We start from the raw sequence: 13,563 nt of genomic DNA, 5'->3' as shown, positions 1-13,563 counted from the left end.
CGTTACTTCAGCTCCCTCAGTCCTTTAAAGAAAACCTAGTGAACATCTACTATGAGGCAGAGGCTTTCACATTTATTATACTTTCTTTAGTCCACATGCCACCACCATCTATGAGGTCAATATTTTCTCTGCTTTTCAGAGGAAACTGAGGCTCAGAGAGGTCAAGCGTCTCCCCAGGTCACACGGCCTCTCAATGGTGGAGCTGGGCATGGCACCTTGCTCTTGGGGCTCTGAGGCCAGAGCCCTCTCTCCCGATCCGCAGTGGCTGGAGCAGGCAGCTTCGTGGTGTTGGTTGTTTTCTCTCTCCTTCCAGGGAGGATTCACCATGTGCTCTGAGACGGCCTCCAGGTGCACGGGCATGCTGCTCTTGGCCTTGGCCACCGCAGCCATCATTGCCAACCTCCTCCTGTACTTTCCCAACGGGCAGGTGCTCGAGCCGGCCAAGATCACAGACTTGGTGTGGTTTTTCCACGGCTTTCTTGGAGCTGGGCTCTTGGTAAGAATGAGGTTTAGCTCCCTTACTGCCTCCAAGAGAAAGGTGTCCCTAAGCACCCTTCAAGTCACAGAGCTATCATCTCATCTTGGGGCCACCTTCCCTGGGCCCCCAGAGCATGGCCGGCTGCTCCTCCTCTGTACCCCACAACACGTGCTACCTAAACGCTGTCCACATTGGCGCTCGGCACATCACACTGCAAGCGTCTGTTTATGTGCCTGCCTCCCCCATCAGGCTGTGAGCTCCTCAAGAACAGAGCCCAAATCTCATCCACCTTTGCCCTCTAAGTGCCTATCTAGCAAAGTGTCAGCTTAGACTAGAGCTTAATATGTGGTTGTTAATTGCATGAAAGATACACATTATAAAAAGCACAAAAACTGAGTATTTGTCAGGCTCATTTGGTTTCAAGATGAAAAATCTTGAAAAATAAATTGTGTAGCTCCCATCAAGGCTTCCCTAGGCAAAATTATGGGGTTGGCAAACTTTTTCTGTAAAACGCCAGATAGTAGGGGCCGGCCTGGTGGCATAGTGGTTAAGTTCGCGCGCTCTGCTTCAGTGGCCTGGGGTCCGCAGGTTCGAATCCCGGGCGTGGACCTATGCACTGTTTGTTGAGCAGTCTGTGGCGGCATCCCACATATAAAGTAGAGGAAGATGGGCACAGATGTTAGCCCAGGGCCAATCTTCCTTAGCGAAAAGAAGAGGATTGGCAACAGATGTTAGCTCAGGGCTGATCTTCCTCACACACACACACAAAAGGCCAGATAGTAAATATTTCCAACTTTGTGGGCCAGGTGGTCTGTTATTTTACTGTTATTTCAGTAGTATTTCAACTACTCAACTCTAATGTCATAAGACAAAAGCAGCCATAGACAATATGGAAACAAATGAGCGCAGCTATGTTCCAATAAAACTGTATAAAAACAGGCAACCTGCTGGATTTTGCCCACAGGTTGTAGTTTGTTATCCCCCGAGGTAGACATCGATTGCTTTCCTTCCTTTCCACCTTTGTTTTCATTTGGGTCCTCCTCTCCCAGGTATCCAGTGTTCTCTTATGAAAAGATCATTTGTTTATGAGATGCCAGGCACTGAGTAGGTGCTCAGCAAATGGATGGATGAATGTATGGGGCATAAGGGACCCTCAGAAAAAGGAGACTGTCTCCCTTCCTGTTTCTTCTCCCCACACAGTAGTAGACGCAGTGACGTCTCAAGTTGCATCCAATGACCACCTGCCCCTCCCATTATGGCAGAGGCTGGGCCTTCCTGCACAACAGAACATCTAGATCAGCAGTACCTTGGCCAAAGTTGTCTGTGTCTCAGCTCAGAGCCCTTCCTGAGAGGCGGCACAGACCTAGGAGTCTAACAGACCCTGCTCAAGTCATGGGTCTGCCCCTGACCTGCTGTACAACCTCCTTGACCTTCAATAAAAGGAGAATCACACCATCTCACGAGGAGGTGGAGAACAGTAAATGAGATAATGTATATAGAGTGCCCTGCACACACCTGGCAGCTAGTAAAATGCAATCTGTCCTCTTTCCTGGCTCAGATTACCAGCTCCCCCAGCTCCTCCACCTCCTCTGCACATCCAGCGAAGCACCTGTCTCCTGACTCCCACCTACCCTGCTCTTTTCTGCGTTTGTGGGTCTGTGTTTCTCAGCTCCATCACCAGGGAAATTCCCTAACTCCCCTTAACTTCACACTCTTCATCTATAGATATATAGGGACATCAGCACCCATCTTCTCTTAAGATATAAATGAGTAAATACAGTAACTATTAAAAGGAATCAAGGAGCTTCAGGAAATTTAGTTTCCTAATAGCAGAATCTCAGAACATTTATTGAAAGAGACTGACCCAGAGGGAAAACATTCCACGGTCTGAGGAAAGCAGAGTGGAGCCTGGCTCAGTCAGGGACCAGACACCCTGTCTCCACAGCATCCCTTAACACCAGCTGGCTCGCCCAACCCTCCCTCCAGCTTTCCAACAAAACCTGCCAGGATCTCCTAGAAATATGGTTACATTGGTATCTTCACAGTGAAACAGAGATCAAGTAAACAGGATCGAACCAGTCCATGAAGTCGGATAAAGCAAAAACCGATGAGCCAGTCCCTCTTTCTCTTCTTTCTTTCCTTTTCTTTTCCTTCTTTCTTTGTTCAGTCAGTCCGTAGTGTGCACTCTATGCCTTTACAGGTGCCCAGGTCTAAAGCACACTAAGGCAGTGGCCACAGGGTTGGGAGAGGAGAGTGCATTTGAGCCATATTAAAACGTCGAGTTGGCGGGATCTGAAGACTGATGGGTGGGGGGGTTGGCAAAGAGCAGTCCAGCTTGGCTCTGGCATTCTGGCCTGGGCACCTGGGGAGATGGTGGGGGCATTCTCCAGGGCAGGGACCTCCAGGAGGAGCTGGGAGGGAGGCAGAGGTTGAGCTCCATTCCCCATCTCCCTGAGGGATCGGAGGATGGTTGAGCCAGGACCAGAGACCAGGACAAAGACAAGACTGGGGTGATGCGGAACCCCGGAGGCAGTGGGTTTGTCCAGGGCTCATGAACAGAACGAGAGGAGAAAGGAAGCCAGGTCCACTCCAGGGAACACTGCAAATTGAGAGGTATGCAGAGGGAGGGAAGCCTGGGAAGGAGACTGAGAAAGAACAACTAGAAAGTGACAGGTAAAGCAGAAAAGAGGACAGCGAGAAAAGCTGAGGAAGGAGAAAGTGTTACCGAACTGAATGGGCTTGCCTCCTGGTGAGTTAAATAAGACTCTACGCCAGTGGAAGTTGTCTCACAAAGTAAAGGGTATTTGCAGCAAATAGGAGGCCATGAGGAATCGTTTCCAAAGTCATGGCGTCCCAGGACAAAGGGAAGCAGGAACTTTTATTTGGTTGGGGAATGAATATTCAAAAGGGAGAGGCGGGTATTCGCTTGCACAGGCTCAGTTGGAGAACATGCTTCCACATAATGAGGCCTAAGCTCCTCCTGGAGAGATCTTTGCATTAAAAATAAGGCAAAGGTCACGGGCATAGCTCTTGTGGTGAGGCTTGGCCAGTTTCAGGATGGCTGGTGGTTACGTCTCCTTAACGTGTAAAGGAAAAGAAACAACTTGGAAAAACAGTTAATTGCTTTCAAACCCACCTTTGAGTTTCTTGAGGCACCTAGGTGATGACAAAAGTTCCAACAAGGCATGAGGAGTTGCAGTGTCAACTACAGCAGCAGGGACATAAAGCCTCTGATGCACAGCAAGGTGCCTGGCGGTTCTTGGCTGGAGCAGTCCTGGGAGGGTGACGGGACTCCAGACTGCAGAGGGCTGAGGAATGAGTGCTGGGCTCTGGACCGAGGAAGAAAGGGCAGTAGGCCGACCCGCCTCCCTGATGCAGGGAAGGCCAGCACACATGGCAAAAGCCACAAGGGACACTCGCAGGCGGTAACAGACACAACCAGTTGTTTAGCATCAGCTCCATGCAGAACAGTGTTTACGGATCTGTAGGGGATAAAACCAGAATTCACAGTCCCTGCCCTTTACTAATAATTGTAACAGGCATTTGCATGAAGGTTTAGAGTGTATTAAATGCTTAGACATATTATTTCCTTTGCTTCCCGTACCAACTTTGTGAGGGGGAATCGTTATCTCCATCTCATGGGTGAGGAAATGAGGCCATGCAGATTACGTCATTTGACCACAGCCACACAGCTAGCACAGGGCAGAATTAGGACTCAGACAGGTGTCTGAGTCCAAAGCCTGTTATTTCTCCACTTCACCATCTGACGCATATGTGCACACTCAGCGCAGGACACAGGGAAAGATGGCATGCATGAAGCTGTGCCAGCAGAGGCCCTACTCCATACCACGTCCTGGTGAAACAAGACATGGAGGTGCCTGGGAGGGCTGCTGACGACAGTGCTGGTTTTCAGATGAAACAGAAAAACAGGGCCACGTGCGTCACTGCCTCCCCACCTTCCCCGCCAGGTAGACAGCCATTTGGGGGCTGAGTTCCTCCAGTGGTCACCCCCGTGGTGTGTAAAGACCTGTCGTCTCCTCAGAAGGGAGGTCCCCTGCAGCCTCCCCCTATTATTGCTGGAAAGCAGCCTCGTGACAGCAACAAGCTTGTTGTCTCAGCAAAGCCAATGCCAAGAAAAAAGCTCTCTGTTTTCCTGGAGCCACAGGCCAACCCGGAACTCCTGGCAGGCCTCTGTGGTTAAAACTGGGCGTCTGGGACAAGCATAACAAAAATTGAATTGGGTACTCCAGGGACTGAGAAGTAGAGTCCCAATTTCTTTTCATATGTAACTAATGGTTATTTTCCAGCAATATCGTTTGCAGACTCAGCAAGACCGTTAGGAGGGACAGCTTAAGACTAGATAGTGGTGTGGTTTGGGATCACACAGGGGCCTGATTGGGGGTAGAAGGACTGCAATAAGTAAGGGTCTGCTGGACTCAGCAGAGATGGTTCCTATGCTCCTTTAGACCCAGGGAGATGGACAAACACACAACGATTCAGCTCGACAGGGTGAGTCATTGGTGCCGTGGAGGACTGGGGTCTGCAGAAGAAGAAACAATTAGCTCTACCTTTGGGAACCAAGAGAGGCGTCTCGGAGAAGAAGGAATCTGAGTTGTACTGTACAGAATTAGTAGGCGTTTGCCAGGCAGAGAAGGGAAGAGGGTGTTCCAGGCAGAGGAAGCAGTCTGTGCAAAGGCACAGGAGCCTCGCAGAGAAAGAAGCATCCATGGAAACTGCGCCGCTTGGTGTGGCTGGAGCGAAAGCCGCTTCAGTGAAGAAGTGATAGGAAACGGTGTTGAAATACGAGTGGGGGCAAAATTCCATGTGACTTTGTATTCCATGCTGATGAGATGGCTTCTGACCCTTGAATGGTTCTCCCCCCACCCCAAAATTTATTGAGCACCTACTATGTGCCAGCACTGTTCTAGGCATTAGGGACAGAGCAGCAAAAAAAAAAACAACAAAATTTATGCTTTTTAGGACCTCACATTCTAGCGGGGAAGGGAAAGACCATAAGTAGCCAACTGTGTAATATAATGTCAGAGGTGAGCACCAGGAAGGATATAGAGAAGAGGAGTAGATAGACGGCAAAACATTGTCTGAGGAGGTGGTGTTTGAGCAGCCGCTTGAATGAAGTGAAGAACAGGCCATGTTGATATCTGGGGGAAGAGCATTCCAAGCAGAAGGAATGGCACGTTCAAAGGCCCTGAGCTGGAAATGTGCTTGATAGCTCCAGGACCAGCAAGAATACTGCTGTAGCTAGAGATGAGTAAAAGAGGTTTGGGAGAGAGACTAGGAAATGAGGTCAGAGAGAGAAATAAGTAGCCGCTGGAACTTTTTAAGCAGGAGAGGTGTGACCAGGTGCCATCAAGCTATGATAGTCCTGTACTGAAGCCGACGCTGCATTCTGACATTCACCCAGGAGCCTGCCTTGCTCTACGTACCAAGCTCTGCTCCCCCTAAGGTGCTTGGAGAGACTTTTAGCATCCGCCTCCTCTAAGGTGGTTCCAACAGCTCTCATTTATCGGCCCCAAACATGTACCCTCACCACACACAGTCTCCAGCTGGTCCTCCCATTTGACTCAAGGCATCTTTCGGTCTCCCAAAGCATAAGAACAGAAGAATCAGCAATTCCTGATGCCAGAAGATTCTTCAGAACAAGGAAAAGAAACTCAAAAAGGGAGATCACTGTCTTTGGGATAGTGTACAGGAACCTGAGGCCCAAAGTTGCCCAGAGCCATCCCCCCAGGGAAGCCAGGGGTCCTGGTCCACCTCTTCGTACCTGGAAGGTTCTCTGATTCCCAGCGCTGACTTGCCTAGAGATGACTTTGAGAATCTGAGACTTTTGTGAAAATACTTCATTTAAAGAAATACGTTTCACTGAATACATAGGAAGTACACATGCCCATTATACTAGTCAAGCTTTTCCAGAAAATTTTAATATGCTTTATTCATGCAATAAAACAGTTCAGGGCATACAGTCATTTTGTAATTTGCCTGAGGTCTGCAGGAAGCACCAGCAGTTCTGATCTTTGAATAGTCTTCTCCTTTGGGGTTAAGAATTCAGCTATGTGACCTGATTTATATCAGTGTTTGGAGGAAAGAAAATAAGGCAGAAGATCAGGAGGGGAAAGGGAAAGAGAGGGCTGGCAGGCCCTTAATAACTGTCCTCCTCTCTTCTCTCACCTCCTCAACCCTCAGAGCGAAAAGACTTCCACAGCACACTTGCCAACCGAAAGGCAAAAATCATACTCTGTTTAAGGCATCTTGGAACTGAACACTTGAACTGGAAAGAATCTTAGATGTCAGTATTTTAATCCCCTTATTTAATAGATTTAAAATAGAGGCCCAAGAAAGGTTAAGCTAGATGCAGGTCATAGAGCTAGCGTATGGCATAGCGATGTTTAGAATGCAGGTCTCTGGACTCTCATCTGTTGAAGCTTAAAAGGTGGCTGAGACAGACAGTGGCAGCTCAGAGGGGCAGTGCCTTTGTGGGGTCAGTTCTTGCCAGAGTCTGATGGGCAGCATTGCAGATCAGGAAATCTGTTTTGTCTAGGCACAAAGTAAAACCTCTCGGGGACCCTGAACAACACTAACCAAACTCACCAAAGCGTGACTGATAAATCAAAATCTCAGTGTATTTATCCCAAGAAGAAACGCTTCTGCCAGGAAAAGGGGGGAAAAATGCAAGACCTCTCCTCCCCCGTCTCCATAGGAAGTGACATGCAGGGTGGTGGGAGCCAAACAGAGTTGAGTTTGAAACCAGGCTCTACAGCAGGCCAGCTGGGAGATCTTAGGCAAGGCACTTCATCTCTCTAAGCCTCAGTTTGCTCTCTCTGTAAAATGGGGATGTTAATAGTAGCCACTCCCTCTGGTTACGATGAGCACTGTGTGAGATCGCATAGAGAGGACCTAGTACCGAGCCTGGCTGGTAGCTAGTGCTCACACAATGGCAGCTGTGAGAGGACTGGAGCAAGGGGATGCTGAACCATCTTTGTGCCCAGTGTTAGGGAGTTGTGATGGTCAGATGTGCTCATTTCCACTGAAGAGAGAAAGCTGATAATAAGGGAAGCTCAGCACACTCTTCCCCAGCGCAGTGGACACACGGTGCCAAATCCAAAACTGTGGTTCTTCTTTTACTAGATGCCATGTAACCACCCCAGCCCTCATCAGAGCTTCACCAAGTTTGCAAGCCAGCAAGTTCGTTTGGTGCAGTGCGTATTTGTTTTGCTTTACAGTGAATTGGATACCTTTTGGAGGGGTATGCACATCCCAGTTCTCCACAGTCCCCACCACTCCCTATTGTGTTATACCAGGACACTTTTTCTTACTTAAAATTACCTGCTTAGCCTCTAAAGGCAGTTGAGTTTGCGCCCCTCACCTCAGGCCATGAGTTGAAAGAAGAGATTTAGGTAGGGAACAATCATCTTTAGCATGGACCACATACCCATCATACATTTCCTGGGGTACATCTCGGTCACCTTGGTGAGAACTGGGGATTTCCCAGATGCTTGCATCAGCAAACACATTTACCAACCATCACTTAGTTGAGGTGATTTTTTTCATAAAGTTATGTTCATCCATTATGTATTTATTTCATGTTCCTGGCCCATGGCCCTATCCTGTCAGTGTTCATTCTCCTACCCCACACTGCCAGAAGAATCGTGGGGAAATGTCATCACAAATGTTACCACCATATCATTGGGTCCTGAATCTGTGTCAGGCGCTGTGGGAAGAGTGACCCAGAGCTCACTGCCCTGCAGGGAGAATGAGAATGCAGTGCTCAGTGCAATAGGACAGATTGGCAGGCAGGAAGGGAATGATTCATTTTGCCTGGCAGAGGTCACTGAAAACTACCAAGAGGAGATGTATTGGTTTCCCACAGCTGCTGTAACAAATTACCACAAGTTTGGTGGCTTAAAACATCAGAAATTTATTCTCTCACAGTTCCAGAGCCAGAAGCTCTAAGTAAATGTGTTGGCAGGGGCCCATGTTCTGGGCTCTAGGAGAAAATCCATTCCCTGCCTCTTCCAGCTTCTGGTGACTGTTGGCATTCTTTGGCTGTGAACACATCACTCCAGTCTCTGCCTCTGTCTTCACAGTCTCTGCCTCTGCCTTCTCCTCTGTGTGTCTGTCTCTCAAAACTCCTTCTCCCTCCCTCTTATAAGGATGCATGTGACTGCACTTAGGGCCTATCCAGATAATCCAGAGCAAAGTCCTCCCATTAAGATCCCAATTTAAGGATATCTTTTGTCATATAAGGTAATATTCACAGGTCCTGGGATTAGGAAGTGCATATATCTTTGGGGGTCCATTTGTTCAGTCTGCCACAGGAGATAACAATTGAACTGGCCCTTTGAGGGTAAAGAGGAGTTTACCTGATGGCAAAGGGTGAAGGGCATATTCCGAGGCCCAGAGGCAGGAAAGTCCTGGGTCTGTCCTGGGAGCCCATAAGCTGGTGTGTGGGGAGGTCTCGATGATGGAGGAGAGGTGAGGCAGGGCAAGATCAGGGCATGAGGGGCTCATGTACAATGTCTAGGGTCTGTGTTGCATCCTATAGGCAATGAGGAATCATTAGACACTTAAATAGCTAGAGACGCAATCAAAAGTTTGCTCCAAAAGGGTAACATTCCCTTTATCACAAGAGCATTTCCTTTGCCACAGGTTATGGTGCCAGCGCTAATGCTGTTGAGAGGAGATGGAGAGGGCTGCTGTGCTCACAGATGTGGGGTAGGTACTGTGGGGTCTACCGAATGTTTAACTTCCCACCCACCCTCACCCCCAAAGAGCTTATTTCCTAGGCTGTGTGCTTTCTCTCTTTTGAAGGATAGACTATTGACCAATGTGTAGCACTTCTAATACCCTCTTTTAAAGCATAGTGATATTGTGCAAGGTTCTAGCCCACAGAGATGGGGCTGCTGCGTGAGATCCCAGGAAAAATGAACCTGGTGAGAGCGTGAAGAGAGCCATTTGCTGTGGACACAAAGCCTACCAGCTCTAGTAGGCCAGCCTGCTGGGGTTTGGTTGTTTGTGTTTCTATCTGTCTTCTGTCTGTGGAAAGGTCTAGGACCCTCCCATCCCTTGGCTTTCCTATTTCCCCAGTAGCCAATGTGGTAACACATCACAGGACTGGTATTCGAGCAATAGGGGACATTGGAAACTGTACTCTCAGAAACACTTTCATAGATATTCTCTTACAATGGCCCAGTGAAGAACAGAAGGCCAGAGCTCTGTAAGTTTATCCATTATGTATTTATTTCTTGTTCCTGATCTTGCCCCTGATCACAGCAAGCTGTCCACAGTTCCTACACTTCTAGTTCATACACCATCGCACTTGTCTTTTCTGCTCCAAAAGTTCCCTATCCCAACCCTTGCAGCTTCCACTCAGACCCTCCACAGAGACCTCAGCCCCCACATTGCCTGAGGACCATCTCCAAGAAGCTCCCTGAGTCATTCCATTCAGCTCCAGCCATCCCCCTCTCTCACTCCCTGTGGTAAGAAAGACACAAAACGGATGTGTCAGGAATCAAAGCCCAAGCTTGGAAGCAGACAACTCCCTCAGCTTTGCCCCAATTCAGTAATGCGCTAATGTGCCAGAAGGTCACCTTTCCTTGACACTCGCCTCGCTGTCACATTCACTCACCCATCCATCGAGCCAACACATATTTATGAAGTTTGTACACAGTCCAAGGCCCTGTGTTGGTTTCTGACTCAGGCATTAGAAAAACAATTATTCATTTACTCACCCAACCATACAACAAACATTTACTGAACGCCCACCACAAGGGTGGCAAATAGGTTTCATTTAGAGAGCCAACACGAATTGATCAGTTGCTCTGCTTTGAAAAGGACTATGAGGCCTCCTCCAGGCTTGGAGGGGAAGAGTGCTGAAATCAGTTACGGATGTCTGCTAGGAGGGCGGGTGAGGAGACTGGCAGCACACTTCCTTTATGAGCCAGACAGTGTGTAGGCGCTGGGAGTTTAGTGGTGAATGAGTCACATTTCCAGCTCACAGATTTGTAGTGGAGGATTTCATTCTTGAGAATTGCAACTGGGGCAGATGAATGGACAGAGGGCTTCTTAGCTCTAGTACCTCATTTCCCGTATGTTTGGGAAGCAAAACAAGGACAACTACCCAGTCTGGCATCTACAAGAGAAGATTCAGATCCTCTTCAATTTGCCAGGAAACTCGGGATGCATCTTTAAAAAGCTAACTTCCCATCACCTCCCTTCCCATTGCTGCACTGAATTTCTGGCTCTGTTCCATTGCAGATGCTGTTCTCTGTGCTTCTGGCCACACAGGGCACTGTGGGGGCTGTGTACTGTGTGGTCATTTCTTCACTGGGTTTGCTCAGCGGCCCCTTCTGTGACACAGGCAGTGGAAACTACACCTACCCTTTCAGGAATGACACCCTGGAGTGAGTAGCATTCATGGTCTTGGGTCAGTGTCTAACACCTAATGATACAGCTGATGACCACGAAGAGTGTGTGCTCTCAGTATTGACTATCCAGTATTGGGGCCAGGTACTTCCATTCATACCTAGGGCCTTGTTCCTTTCTTCACACCTGTCCCAAATCAACAATCTCTAGGAGGTGATTGGCCAAGGCAAGGAATGCCCATGACTGAAACAGTCCGCCCAAGGTATTCAATACAGTACCTTGACTTCATTAGCCCCAATTTTTAAGCTCAATTGAGTGCATGCTGAGGGCCTGCTAGGCACTGGTGTGATAAGAGAAGGGAGACCAAAGGAAGATAATACAACTCACCTATTTGCAAGGAGCTCACAATCTAATTGGGGAGACTTAATTACCAAATTTGAGGTTGCACAAATATTCTGAAATGGCTGGGCCCTGTGATGCATGTTTATTTTCCTAAAGGAATACAGAAAGAAACCCAGCACCAATTGATTGAGAAAGACTCTACTTCTCTTCTCATTTCATATTCTTTCCCTGGCAGATCTCATCCATTCCCATGGCTTTCAGAACCATCCATCTCTCTACGTAAATAATCCCCAAACATCTATCTCTAGCCTAGATCTTTCTTCTGAATTCTTGACCCAAACATCTAATTACCTTCTTGAAATTTCATCTTGAACATCTCATACCATTTTAATATTAATATGTCCAAAACCCTTGATGTCCCCCCATATATCTCATCTCTCAGTCATCCCCATCCTATTAAAGGGCACCTAAAACCGGTGAGTCATCTTTAATTCTTCTCCCTTCTCACTTCCCACATTCAATCCACCACCAAATCATGTCAATTTTACCTCGACAATACATCTTGAATCTGACCTCATCCTTCAGATTCAATAGATCTTGAATCTGACCACTCCTCTTCACCTAGCCTGTCATCACCCCATTCCAAATCTCCAAGGCATTTTGCCTCCATTCCTACAACAGCCCTCTGACGAGTATCCCAGTTCCATTTTGCTCTTTAGTCCTTTTGCCACAGATTAGCCAAAGGGGTTTTTGTAAAATGGAAACGTGCTGATAAGGCCAAGAAATCTCTACATTTAAGGAATTTACAGTCTCGCTGGGAACTGAGATACAGATATGGCTATGGGTGAAGGCAGAGGTAGAGACAGATGTATCAAATAATATATAGCCCTATGAAATATGGCCTGAAAACCTATTCCATTTTCCCTTTGTCCAGCTAGCGCACTGATTCCAAATTTCCCTTACAGTTTTTGATTACATGCTGTTTCTTCTTAAGATTTGCTGCTCTCCTCTCTGCTGCTGCCTCCTTCAAAGCCAGGTGACTCCAGCTTTCCCTATGAAGGCTTCTCCAGCTACTCTACACCTCTAGACCTCCTCTTTCTATGATAATAAGTATGGTGTAACTAAAACATGTTGCCTACTGCATGGCAGGCACTGTGCTAATATCTTATCTAATCCTCCTAACCACTCTATGGTATTGATGCTATTTTTAACTCCATTGTACACACAAGGAATCTAATGTACAGAAATATTTAGGGAACTTACGTAGAACTTCTTAGCGAGGGAGGTGGAATTGGGATCCGGCTCTGTGGGACTTTGGAGTCCATGCTCTTAACCACTCCTATTGCCTCTGAAATCTTTATAGTAGTAAAAATCTCGTATCACATGGTTTCCACTTTTTCATATGCTCCCTTGTGCAGCAATGTCTGTATCCATAGTGTCTTGCTGAGATGTTGTGCTATTAGAGGGAACGATGGTGTGTTTAACACTCCCACAAATGGGCAGTAATAAATCTGCTCTCTTTACGAAGAGGAGAGCAATAAGACCCTTGAGCTTTGTCATCTCCTGCATTGGGCTAGTGATTCTCACATGCTTATAAGTAGCAGCTCCCTCCCCTTACTGTCTCTCAAAACCAGGTTAATTTTCTCCTCTGCCCTGGCAGGGACAACTACTTATTCAACCAGCCCACCTGGGCCACCTGCCAAGAGCCTGAGCATATCGTCCTCTGGAACGTGGTCTTGTTCTCCATCCTCCTGGGAATCGGCGTGGTAGAAGCTGTGCTTTGCCTTAGCCAAGTCGTCAGTGGACTCTGTGACATCTTCTGTGGTACCTGTGTCCGAAAAGGACAGGTCAGTGCTTCTAGAACCCAAGAATTTTCAAGTCACTTCCCCCTGACCTGTTCTTCACATCTCCCTCCTGCCCCAGCCCCCCGCTCCCAGAGGTAATCCAGTCACTGGGAAATATCTCTTGAAAGTAGATCTTCATTAGTCACTTTGGGCTTCATTATCTTTCAGGTGAACATAACCGGCTTATGACCAGCCTGAGAAATCACAACTGACTGACAGACAAAGGAGAGTTCCCCAGGTTCAGAAGGACTGGATTTGGGGAATATTGATCCCCAGAGTTCTGAGAAGCTGAGAAAAAGAGCCTCCAACTTTCTTATCAGAGTAGATTTTTATAAAAGGACCGCAGTTTTGATCTTCTTTGCTAGAATCAAGATTGTCATTTCCCCTAACTTATCTCTAAGAATGATATAAGAAGTCATAGGGCTGTATAATAATAAAAAATTTTTAGATAACAATATAAATAGATGCTTAAATGTATTCAGTTGTTACTATATCCCAGGCCCTGTGCTAAGCACTTTA

General features: G+C 47.4%; 1 protein-coding gene across 1 annotated transcript; it reads left to right on the top strand.

Annotated features, from left to right (window-relative positions):
• The first annotated feature begins 325 nt into the window (after positions 1–325).
• LOC101393451 (transmembrane 4 L6 family member 1-like) lies at positions 326–13,233 on the top strand. Its single transcript, XM_014785254.2, has 5 exons — positions 326–496; positions 9,143–9,208; positions 10,751–10,896; positions 12,861–13,047; positions 13,213–13,233. Exons 1-5 carry the CDS (start codon positions 326–328, stop codon positions 13,231–13,233), a joined length of 591 nt encoding a protein of 196 aa, XP_014640740.1.
• Positions 13,234–13,563: the final 330 nt, after the last annotated feature.

This window comes from Ceratotherium simum, chromosome 7 (genome assembly GCF_057802395.1).
Source record: "Ceratotherium simum simum isolate JZ-2026a chromosome 7, ASM5780239v1, whole genome shotgun sequence".
Lineage (NCBI taxonomy): Eukaryota > Metazoa > Chordata > Mammalia > Perissodactyla > Rhinocerotidae > Ceratotherium > Ceratotherium simum.
This window is presented reverse-complemented; position numbering and strand designations above follow the sequence as displayed.

Excerpts from the sequence above, each read along its gene's own strand:
- LOC101393451 (XM_014785254.2), top strand. The coding sequence starts at position 326 with ATGTGCTCTGAGACGGCCTCCAGGTGCACGGGCATGCTGCTCTTGGCC. Across the intron at positions 10,897-12,860 it reads TTCAGGAATGACACCCTGGA|GGACAACTACTTATTCAACC; the intron begins GTGAGTAGCATT and ends CTGCCCTGGCAG. Across the intron at positions 13,048-13,212 it reads CCTGTGTCCGAAAAGGACAG|GTGAACATAACCGGCTTATG; the intron begins GTCAGTGCTTCT and ends ATTATCTTTCAG.